The 24,117-nt window shown below is 50.3% G+C and overlaps 1 protein-coding gene across 1 annotated transcript in view; it reads right to left on the bottom strand.

Moving 5' to 3' along the window:
* The window catches only part of SLC25A48 (solute carrier family 25 member 48), a 45,321-nt gene that overhangs the window by 18,903 nt on the left and 2,301 nt on the right, over positions 1-24,117 (bottom strand). Inside the window, exons 2-5 of the mRNA XM_089909338.1 lie at positions 21,890-21,933; positions 18,391-18,462; positions 16,146-16,404; positions 366-623 (exon numbers count right to left, since the gene is read on the bottom strand). Of these exons, the coding sequence (XP_089765464.1) occupies positions 366-623; positions 16,146-16,404; positions 18,391-18,462; positions 21,890-21,933 (633 nt within the window). The remainder of the gene's footprint in view (positions 1-365; positions 624-16,145; positions 16,405-18,390; positions 18,463-21,889; positions 21,934-24,117) is intronic.

The raw sequence follows: 24,117 nt of genomic DNA, 5'->3' as shown, positions 1-24,117 counted from the left end.
GGAAAGGTTTGCAGGGTGCCAGTATTCAAAAAAGGTGAGCCATGATAACAGATTTTCTTTTCAAAGCTCAGTGATACCTGACACAGAGTAAGTGCTCAAAATATACCTTCCAGCTGAAAGTTGTAAGAGTCCAAATAGGGACTCAGAGAAAAGGGGATGGGAGAAAGAGGGGGGACCATCCCCCATTCCTAGCCATTCATCTGCCTGGCTAGGTCTGGCCATAGCAGGTGCTTAACAGAGAATTGTTGGATGAGTGGCTGGATGAACCCTGCCCTTCCCCAGGGCTGAGAAGGGTATGGTAGGCTCCCCAGCTGTCTTGCTGCCATGGTCAGCATGGGGGCAGGGATCAGCCATGCCGCCCTTACCTGCCATGCCTCCCGCCAGCCACACAGCACAGGGGCTGGGGCCTGTGTGGGCCTCGGGCGTAATCCAGTCACTCAGGAACACATAAGGGATGAAGTAGAGGCAGTAGCCCGGGACGTCCCGCAGCAGCATGGCACTGGCGCCCCGGTACAGCCCTGCCAGGCCTTCAGTCCGCACGATGGTTATGATGCAATGCACAGGCCCCTGGTAGGCTGGCTGTTCCCCAAGAGTTGCCACCCTGGGCTTCAAAGCGAGGTTGGCTGCAAAGACAGGGCAAAAAGATAGCAAGTGACCTGGGGGCAAGAGAATGACCACTGTCTGGCACTGGAGTCAGCCCAGCCCATTGACAGTTCCTGCTCACGTCACCAATTGATTTTTACCGAAACTTCTGACCATCTTGGCAACTCAAATGGGGATTCTGAAGTCCCAACAAGGAGCTCCTGCCAGCATGTGCAGCCAGACTGGACAAAATCCCAGCCAGGTGATAAAGCACCTGTTGCCTTAGGATGCCCAGAGGTTCTCGGTCAACCATCACTATGTCTTTTTGAGTAGATGTGACTGCACGATGCCTAGGATCAAATATGCTGAGGCATACCAAGCTCCTTCCTGAAGCAGAGGCTGGAAAATCCAACACACTCTGTGTGTGTGTGTGTGTGTGTGTGTGTGTGTGTGTGTGTGTGTGCGCGCGCGCACGCTCGTGCCTAGTGTGGTAAAAAGTGTATGAGATTTGGACCCAGACCGTCCTGGTTCCAAATCCAGGCCCTGCTTACCAACTTTCTGACCTTGGTAGGCACCTTTTTAGCCTCTGTTTCCTTACCTTTGAAAAGGGGACAGGCCAATACTGTATTGTATACTTGAAAGTTGCTAACAGAGCAGATCTTAAACATTCTCACCACATACACACACAAAATGGTAACTCTGTGAGGTGATGGATGTGTAAACTGACCTTATCTTGGTAATCATTTCACTATACATACGTGTACCAAATGATCACATTGTGCGCCCTAAACTTACACAAGGCTATATGTCAGCTGTATCTCAATAAAGTTGGAAAATTGTATCTTTTAAATAAAAAAGAGAACAGGCTGTTGTGAGTATAAACAAGGTAATACCTATAAAGAGCTCAGCATGGTGCTAGGAACACTGTAGGGGCGCAATGTTATCACCAGATTATTACTGAGACCAAGTTGACTGGTGTGAGTTGGGTGCAGGATGCACTGGCTGGAGGGCTGGACATGTTCTTACTGACTCTCTCCAGCCCTGGCCAGGCTGTGCCCTGAAACAGCTGTAGGGCAGTACTGGTGCCATTGGCCCTCAAAGTCCAGGGGCACAGGGTGCTGTCTCCTTAGCTGACCTCTGGGGTCTCTGCTGGCAGATCATCAGTTGTTATATCAGTAGCTTCTTTACAGGATGTGTGTAGACAGCAAGTAGTGACTCTGTCTGTTTCTCTAATTCTTCCATCGGGCTTCTTCCATCTCCCTGCCTCATGCCTGTCTACTCTGCTACGGACCTTTTATTTATTTTTATTTTTATTTATTTATTTTTTTTTGCGGTACGCAGGCCTCTCACTGCTGCGGCCTCTCCCGTTGCGGAGCACAGGCTCCGGACGCACAGGCTCAGCGGCCATGGCTCACGGGCCCAGCCGCTCCGCGGCATGTGGGATCCTCCCAGACCGGGGCACGAACCCGTGTCCCCTGCATCAGCAGGCGGAATCTCAACCATTGCGCCACCAGGGAGGCCCCTGCTACGGACCTTTTAGCACAGCTTTGACTCACGGCCAGAGAGACCTCCTAGTCCCAGTGCAGATAAAGCGGACTCATGTTCTCAACTTTCCCTTCTTGAAGAACTAACATGACATGGCCAGGACAGAAACAGAATGAAGCTTGCCTGTGACCACATGCGTATTTTGCCACCTGGGTTTAATTCCCTGTAAGCACCCTCTCAATGGGGTTTTACACATGCTGGTTAAGAGACAGATCACTTTTGTTATATAGGTGAACATCCAAGCCCCCTACATAGCCCCATCTTTATCAAATGAAGATTAGGAAAAAATACTCAGCTTCATGATGCCACAGTCCAAACCGGAGATTTAGGAGTAAAGTACAACCTGTCCTTTTCACTCAACCCAGAAGTAGACGAGGTCCAGGGGGAGGTTCCTATTTGCCTGGAAAGTATGCTTGAACAAACTAATCCCGTATTTTCTTTCTATGTTGGGGGAACAGAGGCATCCTGGCCACGTACGTTAGGCCAACTACAGCGTGGGCAGGAGGCTGAGTCTCATTCTATAGTCTATAGCAGGGAGTGAGCAGGAGTGGTGGCCAATTTTAGGGGCACAGGGCCCTCTGAGCTCAGAGCAAGATCAGACACTGTGGTCTTTGAGAATCCACTGAGAGGTCACTGAACACCCCTTTCTCTCCCAAATCCACTATGATACCACCAGGGTCATCCTGGGAAATTTTGACATTAGCCCACATAGATGTTAATTGTCCCAACGTATAAACTTTGCCTGGGCCATGCTCATGTCGAAGTAACAGTGATCTGTCCCAGGAGTCAAGGTTTTCATGAATCAACTGTGGGTATGATGTAGCTTTCAGAAGTTACTGATTGAAAGAGAATGTCCTGATAACATTCTGCTTGTGTGGGGGACAGATGTTGAAAAAAAAACTTGTCCAACCTCCAACTGACTTTGTCAACAAAAAACCTGTACTTTTTTCCTTTTCTTTTCAGGATAATCAATAAGGAAATTCTCTCACATTCTCCCAGGGTTGTAACATAAGTGATCTAGCTTTTATTGCTTGAAAATGATCCATTTACAATTATTATAGCAATAGAATTGTCATGGTGACCTGGAGTACTGACACGAGTCTGAACTGGTGGCCAAGGCCTTCTGGACACAAGTTGATACTGTGAAGCCCTTGGAACTCCTTCCAGCTCCCTCAACCCCAATATTTTTAAAGAAACTTCTTATTTGGAAATAATTTCAAATTTGCAAAAAAAAAAAAAGTACAAAAAAGGAAAACTGTACACAGAACACCTTTACCCAGATTCACCTATTGTTAACATTTTACCTTATTTGTTTTATGGTTTGTATGCTCTCTCCCTCCCTCCCCCTCTTCTCCCACTCCGCCCCCCTACTTTTCACTCAAACACGTGTGTGCAATTAAACTGAACAGATGCCTTTGTCCCAGTGCCTAAACTTTGCCTGGGCCATGCTCATCTCCAGGTAACAGTGACCTGACTTGGAGTCAGGGTTTTCACGAATCAGCTGTGGGTACAATGTGGCTTTCAGGAGTTACTGATAGAAGGAGAGAATCTGATAAAATTGGAAAAACACTTGGCCAAACGAGAACCGGCCTTGACATCAAGACCCAAACCAGAACCAAATCTGTACTTTCATTTTTTTCTCCCAAAATAAGCAATAAGGAAATTCTTTTGCACACACATGCATACATAATTTTATTCTCTGACGCATTTCAGGGTGAGTTACATACAAAATGGTCTTTTACGCCTAAATACTTCAGTCTGTGTTTCGGGATACCATTCTACATACTGTGGGACAACAGCCGGGTTCATAATCTACATGGACAATACTTGTATCTAATGTACTGTCTATGCTCATACCTTCCTGTGATCTCATGCTGACCTTTAGAGTGTTCCTCCCCAACCCCCAGGACAGGATCCAGTCTATCATGTATTATATTTAGTTGTCAGGTCTCTTTAGCTTCCTTTCATTTGGAGCATTTCCACAGCCTTTCTTGGGTTTTTTTTTTTATGACACTGCCATTTTTCAAGACTACACCACCCCCTTTCTTGTTAACAGAACTTTCCTTATCTGAGGCTTGTTTGATGTGTCCTTGTTATTACATTGAGATGATGCATTCTTGGCTGGACTTCTTCCCTGTTCTTAAGTCTCACCTTTTTTCCCATGAAGACCAATCACTCTTAATAGCCCTTGTCTTCTCCTCTGGCCTCCTCTGCCTGTTGTTATTAGTTTGTTTTTTAACTGAGGTATAATTTACATTCCATAAAAGGTGTAGCTTGTAAGTGCACAGTTGGTGAGTTTTGACCATGGCATGCACCAGACACCATATCCTACTGAGAAAATGACGTCTTAGACTTGAAATAAACTGTTTTGGTTACTCAGGCAGAGCAAAGAAGCCTACCTAGCCTCTCCTGCTTTTCAAGGCAAAAGGATTCTGTGACATCAATGACGTGTCACTCAATGAGAAGCAAATCTCTTTCGGGTGACAGTTGTTATGGGCCCACCTACTTTAGCAATAGTGGTATGGACAATTCATAAGGGACCACAAGGTAGAAGACCGCTGGGATTCTGATCAGTTGCTCAGACCACAAGATGCTCTGTGGCTCAGCTGGGGAAGGAGTTGCCCAGGAGCCTTGGCAGCTAGACTTAGAAAAGCGCCGAATCAGAGCTTCCGGTAACTCTAGCAGTGGACCAAATTTAGTTTGTGTAAAACAAATTTTGGTGACCCTTAAGAACTGACTTGGGAGGTTGCTGGCAAGCAGCTCTTGGAAGTATGCACAACTGATGCATGTGGATTTGTCTTTGTGCAAGGAACCCAAGGAAGGAAGTAGGCACCCTGTCCACACTGAACCATTGCCCCTCAGCCTGTTGTTCTAGAACCTTCAGGGCTTTGGCTTGGGGTGCACACATGCAAGTGAAGGGTTCACATTAGGTATATTTCCTTCTAGAATGAAATGTATTTAGTTTCTCTAATGAGAATTTTTTGTTCGAAAATGAGGATAAGATGATGAATCAAATTTTGATTATTTCTTATCATGAGCACTTTGTCATTAAGGCCATTTTTTGCTGTACTCTCTAAATCAAGAGTCTTTTACTATGATAGGTAGAGTTACACTCAGGATGCCTGTGGTTTTCTTTGTTTTCCCAAATTCATTTAGGGTCAACTCAAGCACCCTACACCGAGACGAGCAGGATGTTCAAAGTTGATAAAATTGCCCCCCACCCTGCTCCTAACCTTCACCTAGGAGCTTAGGAAGGCCTACACAGTTCTAAAAAGACCCCTCCTCTGGGCTCCCCTGCCTTGTCCAGCTCAGTCCCCGCCATCGCTCCTCGGAGCACACACTGTGGCTGTCTGGCTCAGCGGCAGTGTCTGGTGCCTTGCTTGCTGGCTCCTGCCTGGGCCAGGAGGTCCCTCTGTAGGCAGGTGCCTCTGCAGGGAGCTCTGCAGAGAGTACGGGTGTCCAGGTTTGGCCGGTTCTAACAGGTACACATGCAGCCACTCCTTGGGGGGGTCCTCCTACCTCAGAGAGGCTGCACTGGCCCAGATGCAGGCTGAGGTCCCCACAGATCTGCCACTAGTGCCCCTCCTCTCAGAGCCCAGGGTCCTGTCACTGCATCCCGCTGTACCCTTCCCAGACACAAACACGAACAAGTTTCACTTCTTTCCTTTTTCAGGCAATGCTGTTCAATTTCTTCAGTGGGTCATGACCTTGGAAACAGGAAAGTCAGCTGAAACACAGTGACTGGTCACTGATCCACTGAGGTAAGGAGGGCCCAGGCCTCAGGAGCCTCTCTGGAAGGGAGAGCGCCACCAGTCCTCCTCTGTGTGCCTATGTTAGGGTGGGGTGGAAATACAACATCATTTCCCAACAGGTCACTTTCTCCAGAAAATCCTTAACAAGTCCGCCACCCACTGATGAGGTCCTGCTGGTCCCCAGTTAGCGACGTGCAGGCTCACCAAGCGTTCTGTGCTCGAATGCCTCTGGGCCAGCAGGCTCTCAAATGGAAGGGGGGAGCATGGGGTTATTTCAAGGGACCCACCAATCCACAAGCGTTATAGATTGACAGAATTCCTAAAATATCTCACATACATGTCTGGCCATTTTTCTCACATGTGTAGGTGCTATTGTGGGAACACAATAACAATTACTTAAGTACACTGATGATCCATGGTAGCTTCTTGTCATATGTGTTTTCTTAATCTGTGGACACAAAGTGAACAGCTGTTCTGTGGGTTGGTCTCCATTGTATATATGTAAAAGGTACTCGTGGAAAGAGCTGGGACCCCTAGTCCATGCCAAGGCTGTGCCCCCTGTCGTGGTCTGTCCTGGCTGCTGCTGTTTCCCGAGCGTTGTTTTGCCTTAACCGTGAGTTCAGTGATGATAGGAATCACACACTGTGGCCTGTCCCAGGCACTGTGGCCCTGTGCCTGACACTGTGGGCCGTATGTGCCTCAACATCCATTCAGTGAACACGTGAGCATCTGATCGGCAGCTCTAGCACCGGGGCCTCCCAAAGCTTCACCAGTGTTCGGCACTCCTCCAAGCCCAGCCCTGTCTGGTCCTTGTGCCAGAGACTGGAGATGCTAAAAGAAACTTCCAAATCATAAGCTGTCTCGCTTGTCAAAGATGCTATGGAAGCATCCAGTAATGTGGATGGACATCCTCCAACAAACAGGTTGGGTATAACCTCTGTGGTTTGGGTTTCAACAAGCTGAGGGACCCCTCAGGTCACTTCCCCAGGGTATTACCAACTGGGAAGCTCTGGCCCAGTTCCTGTTTCTAAAGAGTCCAGCAGTTTTCTCATGAGCTAAAGAGTCCACGATAGGCAGATGGTTTAGTAGAAAGAGCCCTGGATTAGGAGCAGCTGGGATCTGCTCTGTTTCTCAGTTGCTATTTGCTGTACAACCTGGTGCAAAGGACTCAACCACACTGGGCTGCAGTTTCCTCATCATACACAAAAGGGGAAGAATCAGTGGCCTGTCCACATCATTCGGCTTTTGTGAAAATTAACTGAGAATGTTGGCAAATGTACTTTACTAAAATGTGTGTTGTGCAAATGTACTTTACTTGAGGCAAATAATTATCATTCCTGTCTTTATTACCTTGCCCTGATGTGACTTCAGATTCCGGAAGTGCTGGACTTGCTAATCTCAGGCAGCCATGCCCTGCCAAGCCTACTGTGGAAAGATTGTAGATACCGACCCAGCTCTGAGAACTACCAACACTAGTGTCAAGTCTAGAAATCAGGACAATATTTGCCCTTGTCAATTGATTGAAAGAACAAATGGGTGTGTCCCCACTGTATGTAACTTACACAACGGTGTGTTATGTTGTGTACACCTTCATTAATCTTGGCAAGCTATGTGGGAACACAGTTTGAAAAATATTCAGTCACACTGCCCAGAACTCAAGGGCACCTCTTGAACTGCATGGCTATATACCTGGCCTCTTCACAAACCTCCTCCCTCCACTTTTGGGCTGCCATTGCTCCAGCCCTCACTTCCTACTGGCACACAGCCTACTTGAGAAGAAGGCCCCGACTGTACGGTCCTGGCTAGTCTCCAGGTTTTTGTGCCCCTTATCACATTCCAAGGGTTCCTGCCTTCCCAGAGGCTTCCTTCTTTAGGAACTGAATGGAGCAATGTGTATCTCTTTACGGAGCTTAGCATCAATAATTCCTGCCCTGAACTGGGAAATTCTTAGAAAGTCCACTGTATCAAAAGGCTAACCTGCCTGGAGATAAGTATGCTTCTTGGCGGTCACACATCTTTATGGGAGCAATAAAACTGTGTTGCCAAAGAGACAAACTGATGTAGTCAGGGCCTCTGAGGCACAGCTGTTGACCTTCTCAGCCAGACATTTCAGAAGATCCAGGGAGAAATGGTTTTGCCCCATTTTGTCATCATGCAGATTCTTGAGCTCAAACGGGCTTTGTGTTCAGGTGTGTGGCTGATGATCTTACTTGCCCACATCACCCCTCAGCTGGCACTCCCACTGTTACCATCCAGTCCAGCTTGTCTCCTCTCGGCATGTCCAGATATTAGGACCTTCTCCTCCTCGAATCCTGGCCACACTCTGTCCCTTTCATTCCATCAGATTATCTTAAGTATGGTAGAGTCAGGCTTCCTCAACTTCCTTCCTCTTGCCTCAAAATTCTCTCACAATCGTCTCTTGCCTTCTCCCCTCCCAACTTGGAAAAGAAAGTCTTTTTCCTTCTTTGCCCATTGGTCTCCGTCCCCACTGTCACCCTGACTTCAGCAACTCTCCCTTCTACCCTCTCCTTCCCCACGTTGGTGACACGAGTCTCTCAGGACTGTGTTTCCAGGGTGTGGAGCTGCATGGCCCGGGGCGGAAGAGCCCAGGGAGCATGGACAAGTCACTTAAGCCCAGCTTCAGTCTCCCCACCTGTCAAATGGAGAATGTGCGGATTTCATAGAGTTGCTGTGGTGACTGAATCACGGGGTTTGTGTTAGCACAGAGCACATGGCTGGGGCGCAATACTTGTTAACTACAGCTATTAGCATCAGTATAGCTCCCTCCCAAACTCCTTTACAGCGTTTTCTCATTGACGTCTACCCAGGTCTTATTGCAGCTCACCTTGGCATTTGCTTCTAACGCCATGACTTCAGCTGTCACTTCTATGTCTGTCACACCCCTGTCTAGACCTCCAGCCCTGACATTGCATTTGCAGTCCCTCCCTCGACAGGAACCAAGGTCAAGTCCCCACAGTTCTCACTCCAGCCTACCCCTCCAGCCAGGGTCCAAACCAGCAGCAGCAACGATGAGTATGAGTGCTCACCCACTCCACGCCGAGCTCTGTCTTGCATGCTTCATCTGCTGGTTAATTCCCTGCGCGGGAGGTACCACCTCCCTCATCGCCACCCAACTTTGAAATCCTGGGTCATTTTCGACACTTTCCTCTCTCCTGCTTGGCCTGTTGGTTCTACATCATCAATGCCTTTTCCATCTGCCGCTCCCCTCTACTCCCAAAGCCCACGGCCCTGGGTCTGGCGTTCCCAGCCTCTCGCCTGGTCTGTGGAGCAGCCTCCGAATCAGACTCCTCACCTCTACTATTCCCACCCCCTTCCATCCCTGCTGAAGGCCAGGCTCACTTCCTGCCACACAGCTGTGCTCAGGTCATGCTGCTGTCCAAGACGCTCCACTGCCGGCAGAATAGAAAGGAAGCCCATACTCGGCTAAAAATCCAAGCTCTTCACAACTGACCCTGCATCTTCCACCCCTCCCCCCCATCCTGCCACATGCTTGCTTTCCTGCCACTGACTTTTTTTTTTAAGATTTTTTTTTAATGTGGACCATTTTTTTTTTAGCATCTTTATTGCAGTATAATTGCTTTACAATGGTGTGTTAGTGTCTGCTTTATAACAAAGTGAATCAGCTATGCATATACATATATCCCCATCTCTCCTTCCTCTTGCATCTCCCTCCCACCCTCCCTATCCTGCCCCTCTAGGTGGTCACAAAGCACTGAGCTGATCTCCCTGTGCTATGCGGCTGCTTCCCACTAGCTATCTATTTTACATTTGGTAGTATATATAAGTCCATGCCACTCTCTCACTTCAAATGTGGACCAGTTTTAAAGTCTTTATTGAATTTGTTACAATATTGCTTCTGTTTTATGTTTTGGCTTTTTGGTTGCAAGACATGTGGGATCTTAGCTCCCCGACCAGGGATCGAACCCGCACCCCCTGCACTGGAAGGTGAGGTCTTAACCACTGGACCACCAGGGAAGTCCCCTGCCACTGACTCTTTCCTTACATCGTTTCTCAGTCTGAAACAGCTCTCCCTCCCTACATCCCCACCCCCAAATCCTAGCCAGTATTCAAACACCCAATCAATAGCCACTTCCTCTCTGGAGCCTTCCCGGTCTGCAGAGCCAGATTCTGAGGTTCCAGAGCCTTCCTGGGGCCCTTCTCATTCTGGTGCACAGCTGATTCCCCACCAGACTGAGTGCTCTTTGAAGGCAGGGGCTGTGTGTGTCTGATGCCTGGTTTACCTACTCTGCTTGGCTCAGAGCAGGGCCTCGGGAAATGCTAGTGAATGAATGAAGCAAAGAGTGAATTCAGTCAGGTGTAACCCTCAGCCCTTTGCCTCCAGCTGGGCCTGGTGAAATTACTATGCTGGCCAGCACGGAGTTAATGCTGAGTCCTCCTCTGATTCCACAAACTCTGGCCTCCTGCGGTGTTGAGGGCTTTGTGATCTGCACATTAATTAGGCTCTTAATGAAAACACAGACCTGAAAGCTCCCAGATGGGGGAGGAGTGAGTGTCATTGGCCACCGGGCTCCAGGATGTGACTTGGCCCAGGCAGCAGAGGGACCTCACCCCTGAATTCCAGCTCGGGCCCAGCAGGGTGCCTAGTGAGGCTCATGTCTGGGCGAAGGGTAATGATAACTTGAAAACGGCACCTTCACGGGCACCTTACTGTCAAGGACAGACCTGAATTAATTCAGGCCAAGCGACAGAGGCCCCAGGAGAAAACCTCCGTGAAGTTGGAAGAGTTTTCACGAGGATAACTGCCGTCTAGCATGTACTGGTAGGCAGCGCCCAACGGACACTCCCTTTAAACTTTAGCAACTGCCTATGTAATTTGGTAAAACCCCTCTGTATAACAAATTTCACAATATATACCAAGAATCTTAAAAATGACTGTACTCTTTGACCCAGTCACGAATCAAAGAGCCCACACATTTGGGGAAATGACTGTAAATGAAGGCAACTCTTTATGGACAAATTTGCTGATCACATCACTATTTTTAGAAGAGGAAAAACTGTAAACAACCTAAATGTTCACTAGTAGGAAGACTTCTAAATAATAAGTTTAATTGCATAGCTAACATTTATTGCGTTTTTTCAATGTACCAGACATTGTGCTAAGATCTTCCTGTGTTACATGTTATCCCATCCCATCCCAGTTATGAAGGAGCTACTCCTGTTACGCCTTTTATGCATATGAGTAAACTGAGGCTTGGCAACAACAGGTGGGGGTAAGATTAGAAGCAGGTGGCCTAACTCCAGAAACTGAATTCTTACTACACTGTATCATCCCTCTCAAAGTGTGTGTGTGTGTGTGTGTGTGTGTGTGCGTGTGTGCGTGTGTTTATTTGATGGAATATTGTACATCTATTTTAAATATTATCCATTTTAATTTTATAATTCTATTTTAGTAACATGGAAGATGCTTCTGTTTTACGTTGAATTAAGAACAGGATGTGAAACTGTCTATATAACATTAGTACAACCACTTAAAACATTTAATCCATGCATACAGAACAGGAAAAGGAAACATATTAATGTGTTAACGGTGACTGTATTTGGGTGGGTGGGCGCTTTCTCCCTCCACATTCAGACAGTCAGAATGAACTCAATGGCTTTATATTTGCACGTCTCCAGCGTGGCGTAGTCTCTCATAGCCCGTTGTCACCGCCTGGGGAAGTGGACTGGCAATTCTGGGGTAAAGCCACAAGCCATGATCTATCCCACAAGTCTTGCACAGGGTAGCCTGCAATTACCCATCTCAGCCCAGTTATCAGGGAGAGCGGGCCTGACTCAGAGCAGAGACCACAAGCTCGCAGCCAGCCACAGCCCCACACTGTCCAGCCCACACAATGCTTTGGGCTGCATGGTGTTACGTTGGTTGGTGTTTGGTTTTGTCTTTACTTGAATTATCTGACAATTTCCAGTTGGAAGACCCTGGGAAAATCTAGCTTTCTGCCTTCTCTTAAAAAGCAGAAGATCCAGGCCACGTGGCAACAGTCAGCCAGAGCAGGGTTGCAGCCACCCCTCCCACAGGATCTGGGCAGCTTGCAACTGTGCGCACCACTCCCGACTGCCTTCCCAGCACCAAGGCTGACACATGTGCTTGAACTGCTGTGTTTCTAACCGCAGAGTGATATGGAAAGTGAAGTATGTTCTGTGTTTCAATAAAAAGAGGAAAAACGAAACACAGGTTGGGAGGGCTGTAGGTGTCCCAAAAATGGAAAAGGGTCCATTTTCCAGGTACCTGTGCTTACTTATGTTACCTCCCTGGTCCCAGTGAGTCTTTGAGGTTTCTACCTCTGGCCAAGAGGGTCCCCGAGGAACAAGTGAAAGATAACTGCACCCTTCCTCATCTTCTGGAGAGACCCCTGGCGGAAAGTCCTGCCTGGTGACCCACTGCCTGCCTCCCATGCTTTACCCCCAGTAGGTGACCCTGACCAGCACCTGTAGTCGCCAAAGCCCTTTCCCCATGCATCTGGGGGGACAGTGGAAGGTAAGGAAGAGTGGGCCACGCAGAGCGGAGCTGCCCAAAGCCACAGAATTCAGACCCATCCCTCGAAGCCCACAAGCTATGCCCACTACTTGAACAATGTCATTTTGGAGACATCCTCCAAGTCCCCTTTCCTCCCTCAAAGTTTGCAACTGGTTTTGTACATGATGATTTTCTGCAAAGGCCCAGATATTACCAAAGTTGTCGTAGCCCCAGCTTCTACAAAACCCTGGGGCAGAAGCAGAAACAGCATCAGTGGGCTCTGAGCCAGTTGCCTGGGTCTGTATCCCAGCTCCACCTTCCACTAGGCCAGTGACCTCAGGCGGGTGATGGAATCTCTCTGTGCCTCAGTCTCCCCTTTGTAAATGTCTAGGAATTGGGTTGTCGTGAAGATTAAACACACACCAAGTTCTTCGCACAGTGCCTGGCGCATGGTGAGGGCTAAGTAAATACTGGCTGCTCGGCCCCCATGGCTGTGACTATTCTGGGTTAGTCCAGATCAGAGGCTCTAGGGGCACAGCTGAGGCGGACCCTCCAGTCTTGGTTTCTACCTTCCCTCCGCCCACTCAGGTCAACCGTTTTGTGTCCGCACTGCCAGCTAAGCCCCTGGGATCAGGCGCTAATGACTTGGAGCTTTGCAGGGCTGAGAAAAATCTGTGTGCAGGACCTCCCTTGGTCTCTTATTAAGAGCCTTCCCTGAGCTCCCCAAAGATCAGCTTCCTGGCACACACGGGAAGACAGAACAAACACATTTTCGTTTTCTGTTGCTGCCTCAAGTGGTTTACTTAAGAACCGGTTTCCTTCTGGCGCCATGCGGATAAACTTACAGCCTGAGGCCATGGTCCCGTCTGTACAGGAGTAGGGTCACGGAACCGCCTCCTGCCCAGATGCTGGAGGAGAGGGGGGGCACACCATCCCCATGTTCTCCCTGCTCAGCGGGCTTCTCCAGGAAACAAGGCTCCAGAAGGGTCCCGACTTCCTGGACGGGCAGTTCTAGAGAGTCCCAGCCCAGGTGGGCTGTGCCTCAGGCTCCCATGGCCCAGGAGAGCAGGCATGGGTGGCCCTCGGTGCTGCCCTAACCAGGTGTACAGTCCTGACCTCTACGCTCTCCTTCCACCCCTCCCACCACCTGCCCCGGAGCCCTTCCTGACCCCCAGCCTGGCTGAGAGCCCAACCCACTCCCTGCCACCCACCCTATTTGGAGTGGCCCAATTCCTGTCTGCCCGTCTGCTGGACAGAGCACTACAAGAGGGATGGAGCCTTCTGTTCATCGCTGTGTCCCCAGCACCTAGCCCTGAGCCTGGCACGCAGCAGGTACATAACTATTGTGTGTTGGGTAGATGGACAGGGCTAACAGTCATGCTGACCTCCCACTGTCGGGTGGATATTAAATGAGATGATGCACATTCAGCGCTTAACACAGTGTCAGGACACGATGTACACTTAGCCACTTTGGCAGCTGCTAATGGAGGCTGCTCAGCTCCCTCAAAGTGAGGCTCCTGCACTGGCTGTTCTGCTCCTATCCTTCCTCCAGTCTCCGGAGGCTTCTAGCCTGGCCTCAGGACCCCTGTAGCTCAGGCCTTAGCCTGCCAAGTCAGCCACCATTCTAGAACCCTCTGCAGGGAAAGTGTAGGTGGGCGAGGACAGAACAGAGAATGGAAGCAAACACTGTGAAGAAAGTTTACCAATTAACTTGCCTCCAAATGCCCCGGCATTTATTGAGAAACACCTTCCTTGGTGTCTAGGCTGGCTGAGGGCCCCCTCACACGTACACAAGCATGCCTACTCCTCTCTCTTCCCCTTCCATGGACAAGGTGCCCTGGTTGTGAAGGAGGTGGGGCTGCCCCCAGGAGCCTCATCACCGAGACTCTTGCAACATCTGGACCCCAAAGAGCTTTAAGGCTTATGGAGAGATTTCCTCTGCACCCTAGACTAACACAGCTTTTTGGAAGTAGACAGGATAGCGCAAAAAACCAGCCTGGGGGCCAGGACTCCTGGGTTCTAGGCCTGTCCACGACGCCCTTCATTTCTCTACATCTTTGCTTTTGCCTCTGGGATAGGACCAGATCAGTGAGCTTCAAACTCTTCTCAGAGGTGTGACCTCTTTGGTCAAACTGAGCTGTACCAAGACACGATTCAGTATGTCAGGTGGATGGAGGTAAGGACCTGCCTGCCCCGTGTCTCCCTGGGCGGCCCCCATGGGAGTATGCTCTGTGACCCTCTGGGTGAGCCAACCCGCTTGTTGCCCTGCATCTCCCCGCATGCTGACAGGGGCCCTGAGCACCCAGCAGGTGTGACTCGTGTTCTTGGGGTAGCAGGGACCCCTGTGAGGAGTATTAGCATTGTGCTCAGAGTGTGTGCAGACCTGCCCTGGACACCTCCCTGGCTGAGCAGGGAGTGCAGGCTGAATCGAGGAATCTGGGTTAGGGGCAGGAGAGGCACTGGCCTGGGATGCTCCTGAGCGAGCTTTTGGGGCTTCAGCCATGGGGCAGAGCCGACCCCCCCCCCACCTCTGTGGGCAGAGGGTTCACATGGAGGCCGTTCAGGAGGCTGCCAAGGAGAGGGGTCTTACCCATGAGATCTGTCAGGTATATATCTGAGGTGACAGGAGGGACCTGGGATGCAATCCTTCCATTATACAGAAAAGAGACCGAGGCCCAGGAAGGGATAATATCTTCCCTGAGGAGACAGAGTAAAATGAGAGCCAAGGACCAAACCCCAAGGTACTGAAATTTGTCTAAGACCCCCAGCTCAGCCTTCCTCTGGAGCTGGCACTATCTACTCTGCACAGCAAATGCCTTCCCACTCTTTCCATCCTCCTTTATCAAAACTGCTCCAGGAGGAGTCAGAAACCTCTTTCCCAGCAGGGAGGAGATGACAGCTCCAGCTCGCGGCGCAGGAGTAGCTACGTAGCACATAAGAAATGAAGCTCTGGGCTTCCCTGGTGGCGCAGTGGTTGAGAGTCCACCTGCCGATGCAGGGGACACAGGTTCGTGCCCCGGTCCAGGAAGATCCCACATGCCGCGGAGTGGCTGGGCCTGTGACCCGTGGCCGCTGAGCCTGCGCGTCCGGAGACTATGCTCCGCAACGGGAGAGGCCACAACAGTGAGAGCCCCGCGTACCGCAAAAAAAAAAAAAAAAAGAAAAAAAGAAAAAAAGAAATGAAGCTCTAATGGAACATCAAGGGTGAGGGAGGGGCGGCCCGCTTCATAGCCCTGCAGCCAGTCCAGCTTGAGGCCTCCCTGGCTGCACTCCCTGGTGTGTGTGTGGGGGTGGGGGCAGGTGTGGGTCTGAGACCTGGGCAGTCACACAGGGCCCCCCACTTGACAATGCTCTGCTGTCGCCCTTTTAAAATTCTTACTAATTTGTGATCAAAAGATCGCATTTTCATTTCACCCTGGGGGGCTGCAAGTTATGTAGCTGGTCCTGACTGCCCAGTCATTAACTGTGTGTCCTTGAATAAGCATCTTAACCTCTGGGAACTTCAGTTTTCTCATCTGTAAAATGGAAAAAATCACAGCACCTGCCTCAGAGAATTGTGCTGAAGACGAATTAAGAGAACCCACGCAGGGCTCTTTGCAGGCACCGGGCACGTAGAAAATCCTTAACCAGTGAGAGTTACCACTATAGATAAAATGATTCAACATAGATGCCCTGCTCCATAAAAAGATCATTAACCAAATTCCAGAGCTGGGAAACCAGGAAAGGGCCACAGGTCCCCAGACGCCAGGCCGCCTCCCCTGGCCGCTTACCTTCCCGAAATGGCTGTGTTTGCATCTGCAGCCGGATCTTGATGAGGTCCACGGGCGCACCCAGCCCTACAGAGACCACGCCAGCCACCGTGCTGGCTAGGAGCAGGTCAGACAGCACGCGGGGTGAGCCGGCCTCGGGCTCCTGGCACCGGTGGTGGCTGAGGAACCTCTGTGTGTTGCTGAAGACCCCAAACACCACTGAGTTGTAGACAGCGATGCTGGTGAGGGGGAAGGCCATGCCCTTGAAGAAGCCAAACACCTGTGGGGAGACCCAGGGGGAGGAAGCATGAGGGCCTATGCTGCCCTTGGCAGAGACCTTGCCCTCCTGGAGCCTGCAGGCTGGCAGGGGAGACCCCATAGGAGAAGCAAACCAGTACGTTGGTGGAAAGAATAAAAGAGGATGCTGATGTGAGGGGAGAGACAGGGGAGGGCGAGAGCATCCTTAACCCGAGGAGGAACCGGCTTCTGCATGAAGCTTTGGTTCCTGAGCCGTGATGTGCTGGGCCTGGAACCTGCATTTGTCACTGGAGTGGCAGTGTTCTTGGGCTGTGGCTGAGGGCAGCCCATGGAGCCCCAGTGGGTAGTGGGCTTACCAAGCACCACACACTCTTTCCTCATGTGTCACTCCAACAAAAGCATTCTCTGGGCACGTGCCAGGCCCTGGAGGACAACAAGAAAGTGACACTCTCCGCCCTCACTGAGCTCACAGTCTGGGGGCAGGGGAGGGGGGACCCAGACAAACTGACACGCAATTAAAATATAATGTGCTAAGCCTGTAGTGATGGGGTAAGAAGGGTCCCACAGCATCCCAGGGGCACCTGGGCCAGCATGTAGCTGGGTGCCCCGAGCATGGGAGTCTATTGGAAAAAAGCCAGAGGGGGAGTCCCCGGATGAACAGCATGAAGTGGCTTCTGTCCATACACACTGCGTTCTCAGCAAACACCACAGATGCTCCACCGAACCTGGAAAATTCCACAGGCTCTTCGAGGAGTCAGTGCAGCACACATGGCACCAAAGATGAAAAAGCACCGGGAAGCCATTGTAAAATCTCCAGGCTGTACTCAAACCCACTAATCCTGACCTGAATGCATGCCCCCTATTTGCAAGGAGCAGGACACCTCCTCACACAGGCGTCCACACACACATGTGCACGCAAACACATATGCACGCACGCACCATGCTTCAGCCTCTTCCTCTACAACAAGGTCCCTCAGATAACTTGAGACATCACTTAGCTCTGAGCTGCTGTGTGTCAGAGGAACGCCCACAGTCCCCACAGAAACCCCAGAGCGGAGATGCAGGCTGGCAGACACTGCGGAGAACATGTGCCAAAAAGGAGGCTCAACAGCTGCCATTCGGGGACGCGGGAATCGGACAACATTACCCCGGAACAACGAGTGCTGGGTTTACAGCGCTCACCCTGATTTTAAAGCAGACGATCAAGAGAGTCAGAACAACACCAGGACACAAGACATATTTTGACTGAAGAGAAGAACCTCCAGGTGCAGGCAGGAGGCTCCCGAGCTCCAGGGCACTTCCTAGGATGGAGCCTGCGGGGGGGACAGCAGTCAATAACGGGGCCACATTTCCAGTGACTCAAGGAAAAGCCCAGGGCTGCCACAGGGCTTACACCTGACTATTTCTTTAAACCAACAGGTCATTTCATTCTAAATTTTAAAATTTATTTTAAATTCCCCAAGGAGGAGCCTTGGAAAGTCTTCCAAAAGCACATACTCATTCTCAAGAAGGTCACCTGATGCTTCTTCTACAAAATGTTATTCAGAATTTCCCCTTTGCAGAGAAAACCCCTGGGTCCATGGTCTGGAGCGACCTGGGGTACAAGCCCGTTCGGGGTGTCTGGGATCAGAAGAGCCTGCTCCCCGCACCCTCCACCCCATGCTGGGATAAAGGGAGCCTGTGAACACATGGTTTACTGCCACACATTAGGTTTTGAAAACCTGGCAGGTCCTCCTGTTTTTGTAGGAATTTTCCACATTGTGGTTCTAAATGCCTCCGAATTTCTCCAGAGAGGTGACGCCAAACCAGCTTTTTTCCTCAATAACATCCCACTTGGGGGCAGGGTTAAGTTTAGGTAACACATAATATTTGAGGAGTGGTGTGAGATGAAGAGAGAAAATTGAGCCGAAGGTGATGAGCAGAATAAACAGGCCTCCTGCTGGGCGTGCCGGTGTGAGGGGCTGTGACCTCGGTCCCCAGGAGGAGACCCCACCCCGGGAGCACTTACGCTCTCCCTCCTGTACACAGTGCGGATGCAGCTAAGGGTGCTCCCGTAGCCAGTGCCGGCCTGCAGGCGAGCCTGCGGAGAAAGGCAAGGGCGTGAGGGCCAGCCGGAGACAGGTTACATCCCCACCTCCCTCACGGCTCTGGGCTCCCAGCACTGAAGCCCAGAGACGGGAAGCCCCTGCCCCATTGACCTCCAGGAAGGAGGCCTGGACTTCAGTCCTGGCCTGGCTGGCCTTGCATCCTCTACCTGCACCAAGTCCCGTTCCCACCTTGCTAAATGCAGCAGGAGTCCCCTTGGTCTGAGAGAAGAACAAAGGCCAGTGTGGTGTGCAAGAACAATGCTTGTGTGGGGACATACGATGCTGCTGCATCCTGAGTACAAAAAGCTAACCCGTGGCTCTGGCCCACCTGCTGTCCGTCAGTCTGCCCTCCTGAACACTGCCAGGAGCAACCTGCTCTTCCCATCTCCAGAACCCCTGCATCTCTCACCCTGATGATGGGCTGGGCCCCTCGCTGGCCTCCTGCTTCCCCCACCCCAACTCCTCTGCCTGTGTCTACACAACAGTCAGACTAATCTTTTCCAAACAACGATGAATGTTTGTCACTGCTGTTTCAAGCTCTCCAGTGGCCTCCCACCAAACTCAGAAGAAATTCCACCCTTAACCAGCACCCAGAAGCGTGGCTTTCACCACCTGCATGTCATTTCCTCCGCACCCGTTGGGCCTGCCACACGGCATGTTCCTGGATCCTGGAGCATCCGTTGCTTCTCACTTCCAGAACGTTCCACCTGCTTTCCTCCCCTGGAAGGCTCTTTCTCCAGCTTCTGCTCATCTCTTGGGTCTGAGCTTACATGCTGCAATGATGTGATCTGTTTGTCTGTTTACTTAGGGTTTATTTGGGCTCCCCCTCTGGGGCAGGGCCGTCTTGTATTTCCCTCTCGTCCCCGGAGCCGAGCGTGGCTGTGGCACTCGGCCCTTTGCACTGGCTACCCGAGGGGCCGGAAGGTGAAACTGTGGCATCCTCTAATGGAGGCTGGCTCTGGTGACTGGGGGCATCCGTAGACAGGCAGAGGGTCTGAGAAAAGCCACAGAAGAGCCCAGGGCACACCTCACTCTGGGTCTAGACCAGAGCAAAAGTCTGTCAGCTCTTGAGGAAGCTGCCACCGAGGCCAGCAGCACAGCTCAAGCCTCTAAGGACTCCAATTGCAACAGGAGCTAGCATTTATCATGCACCAACTGCATACTTGGGAAAACACTGGAAATCTTATGGAACTTTTCTCACAGAATCCCACAAATGCTCTGAGGCATGGATACTATCCCCACTTCACAGATGAAGAAAGCTGATTCCCTGTATATGTTTCCGATTGCTGCTGTAACAAATTATGATAAATTCAGTGGCTTAAAACAATGCAAATTTATTCTCTTACAGTGCTCTAGCTGGGCTATAGAGAGCTGAGCCCTGAGTAGAAAACCCTGGTCACATTGCATCAGACATAAACTTTAAATGCACCAGCTCTGCCAGGAGCCAGCAGTGAATCCTGACCCCAGCTCTACTGCCACCAAGTAGCCAGTGCTGGCTCTCCCACCTGTGGTGAGGCAGCTGCGGGCAGGGAATGAGTCTTTGACCCAGGTCAGCAGCCCAGATTCTTCTAGCTTGGCTCTCCCAGGGGCGAGCCTGGGAACCAGGAACAAGTCACTCATCTGCCTCCCCACACTCCAATGTGTGTATTCTTCAGGACAGGAGGGGATCGCTCACTGCTCTATCCTCACTGCACTTGACAATCCTCATGACAGCCCCACCGGGGAGGTGCTCTTTGCCCATTTTACAGACAAGGAAACCGAGGCTTGGGGAGGTTAAGTGCTGTGCCCTAGGCACAGGAGAGTATGTGGGAGGCTGGAGCTGGACTCCAGGTTATTCTGACTCTGAGGCTCTTGCCCAGACCTTTCTCAGTGAACAGGAACTCTAGAGAAAATGCCAGCCAGAATGAAGGAGGATGTTCTGGAGAGAAACAAGGGCCCCAGGCCACAGCCCTGGGCTGGACCCAAAGGCCAGCCATGTAAGCCAGCATCTTTAGGCTGAGACCCTCAGCAGAGAGGTTCTCAGGCTGAACAGAGACAAGGTTTTATGTATCAGGAAAGGTTCCCTGCAGAGGCTCAGGGGGCAGAGTGGAGAAAAGAAGGAGAGTCCTGGTCTTTACAGGTGACATGTGGCCAGGCTTGCCTGTGCCAGGGGCAGGGGATGAGGATGGGGGTTCCAACGAGCTCTACCCTCCCCTAACCAAGCTGCAGGTGAGGGAAGGATGCTCTACCAGGGAGAGACACTGGTTGCCTGGGTCAGAAATGTGGCTGTTAGGCCTGCTGGGGCAAGGACTAGACTGGCTTTGTCCACCACTGCTGCCCTGCCAGCCCCACAGTGCCTGCACAGAGAAAGCATCCAAGATGCATTTGATGTATGAGCAAAAGGCTGGGCCTGTGTGAGGGGCCAGGAAGTACCTTTAACTATTTAGACACATAGGATGACCTCCCCATCAAGAAGAGAGCAGGCCTGGGCTCTGACTGAGGAGGGGCCCACGGCCACGCAGGGAGGAAGATGGGGAGAAAGGGGACCACAGTGACCACTGGAGAAGGGCCTGGCAGGTCCTCGTTGTGCACGATCCTGGCACAGCGTTAGATACAAATGTGGAAGTCAGGGTGAGGAGGCGCTATTTGTGGCCACTTTCTCAGGGTTCAGCTGTTAGTGCTGGTCACCATGGGGACAGGTGGCAGGGGTAGGGGTGGACCCAAAGAATGTCCCTTTGTAACATCTCGCTCCTCAATGCTTCGATTTGTTGTATGACCTGAGGTGACACCCTTCCCCTTTCTGGGCCAGTTTTCCACACGTGTAGAACAAGAAGCGTGGATGACCCCAATGCCAGGTGGCTTTGCTGGCTCCGTCAAGTTATAACGGCTTCCCAGTCCCAACCTAAGTCTAGAGTCCTAACCTGAAGGTCAAGGCCTCCAAGGATTGAGTGCCGACCTACTGGTCCTGGATTCTGATCCGTAGCTGCTTTCAGAAACCTGATGCGTCAGCAGAAGTGGCCATGTTGGCCCTTCCGAAGCATGGCCCCCCCGGGCGGTGTCCCCACCTCACTGTCTTTGCCTGTGCCGTTCTCTGTGCCTGGAGTATCTTTTCCAATGGCCCAACCTTAGATTATGGGCCCAGATTCTGGTTCCTTCGCTCCATGGAGGCTTGCAGGAGAGCACTCACAGTGCCCCATCCCTCCCCTGCAGCTCATGAGAGCCTGGAGGCAGAAATGGAGCTTCACAAAAACAAAATCACTGCCCAGCAAGGACGGGGGAGCATTCCAACTGGGCCTCCTAGCGCTCCGCCCCCGTGGACTGGCACAGAGAGCCTGCCCTGCGCTGGTGGCTTTCTGGGGGTCAGAAACAGCAGGCACATTCCCGGAGTCAGACTCACTCCAGGCCCCTTTCCAAAAGGTAATGGCAACGTGGCTACCGTACCTTGACTGTGTCCAGAGGGTGGCCGACGATGACACTCGCTGCACCTGTGGATCAAAGAGGACGTCCTGGTTACTCAGTCCCTGGACTCCTCGCTTGTACTGGCTGGTTCTTAGGACAGAACAGAGGACTCAGACACTTACATTCACTTATTCAGTCAATGCCCAGTCACCAGAGGGGACAACCCCCACCCAGTGTGTTAGGCACAGGCTCACGCATGGAGGAAGGCAAGAAAATGGAGTAAAACCTGGGCCCTGCCTCAAGAAACAAGTACCCTAAAAAAAGGGAGGTAAAGGTGCCGGGATAACTGGGTACCCACATGCAAAAGAATAAACAGACCTCTACCTCATACTATATACAAAAGTTAAAAGAAACCAAAGACCTGAATGGAAGCACTGCAACTATAGAAATCATACGCTAAAATATAGGGGGAAATCTCCACGAATGGAGATTTGCAACAGATTCTTACATATGACAACAAAAGTACAAGCAACATAAGAAAAATTGGATAAATTGGATGTCATAACAATTAAAAACGTTTGTGTATAAAAGAACACTCTCAGGAAGGTAAAGAAACCTACAGAAGGGGGGGGGAATATTTGCAAATCGAACATTTGATAAGGGTCAAATATACAGAATATGTAAAGAACTCTAACAACTAAAAAGAAAAAAAACACTTTTTTAAGGGCAAAGGACTTGAATAGACATTTTTCCAAAGAAGATATACAAACAGCCAAGTAGATGAAAAGATGCTCAACATCATTGGTCATTAGGGAAATGCAAGTCAAAAGCACAGTGAGATTCTGCTTCACACCCACTAGGATGGCTATAATAAAAAAAAAAGAAAAGGAAAATAACAAGTATTCATGATGATATAGAGAAATTGGAACTCATATATATTGCTGGTGGAAATGTAAAATGGTCCAGCTGCCGTAGAAAACAGTTTGGCTTATTACAAAGTTAAACATAGGATTACCCTATAACCCAGGGATTCCACTGTTAGAAATATACCTAAAAGAACTGAAAACAGGCACTCAAACAAGTACATATTCACACATGTTTATAGCAGCACTATGCAAAAAAGCCAAAAGGTAAAAACAGCCCAATGTCCACTGCTGGATGAATGGCTAAATAAAATGTGGTGCATCCATACAATGGAATATTACTAGACATAAATAGGAATGAAGTACTGATACGTGCTGCAGTGTGGATGAACATGGAAAACATTATGCAAAGTGAAAGAGGCCAGACAAAAAAGGTCACATCCTGTATGATGCCATGTATATGAATTATCCAGAACAGGTAAATCCATAGAGACAGAGAGCAGATTAGTGATCGCAAGGGTTTGGAGGAGGGGAAATGGGGGTACCTGCTTAATGGGTCCAGAAACTTCCTTGGGCATGAGAAAAATGTTTTGGAACTAGATAGATGGTTGCACAACACCGTGAATGTACTAAATGTCACTGAATTGTATACTTTCAAATGATTAATTTTATGTTATGTGAGTTTCACCTCAAAAAAAAGAGGGAGGGTATGAAGAGAAAACCCAGAAACTTTTCAGGTACCTGCAGGTTATTTAGCTTTTCTACGCCTCCCTTTTAGCATGTGTAGTGGGAATAACATTAGCACCTACCCCACGGTTCCATTTTAAGAAGGAACTGAAGTAAAAAATGTAAAGGACCAGCAGAGCTTGGCACTTACAGGATGCTCAAAAGGGGCTGCCATCCCTATTGATTTTTTTTTTTTAAGAAGACCTCTTTGAAAAGGTGATGGATACTCTGGATCTTTTCAATGAAAAATGCCCATCCACACACACATTCACAAGGCCAGAACGATCCTGGAGGCAAGCAAGACCGCCCTGAGGCCATACCGCAGGAGGCAATGATTGTGAGATTGAAACAGGAGCCACATCCTTCTGAGACCAAGTCCCCGTCTGCTGATGAGGAAGAAGTGTCTGCTAGCAGGAGCGACTGCACCAGGTAGGGCAGATCAGGGGTCCTGGAATATTAGATATCTACAGGGCAGAGAGACCAGCTATTCCAGAACCAATGTTCCCTTGGTCTAGAACCTCCAGGCCCCTCTCAACCCCTCCTTCCCACAGAACGGGGCAGAGGCAGAAAGATGGTGGGCAGCGGAACGCCGGGCCATTCACTCTACAGGAACCCCTCCCTTCAGGGGAAGGAAGGAGCTCTGGTCCTCGGGCTCCGGCTGTATCCCTCAGCCCAGGGCAG

Source organism: Delphinapterus leucas, chromosome 3 (genome assembly GCF_059928025.1).
Source record: "Delphinapterus leucas isolate spDelLeu-1000000601 "Yukka" chromosome 3, BTC_Dleu_Yukka2, whole genome shotgun sequence".
Taxonomy (NCBI): Eukaryota; Metazoa; Chordata; class Mammalia; order Artiodactyla; family Monodontidae; genus Delphinapterus; species Delphinapterus leucas.
This window is presented reverse-complemented; position numbering and strand designations above follow the sequence as displayed.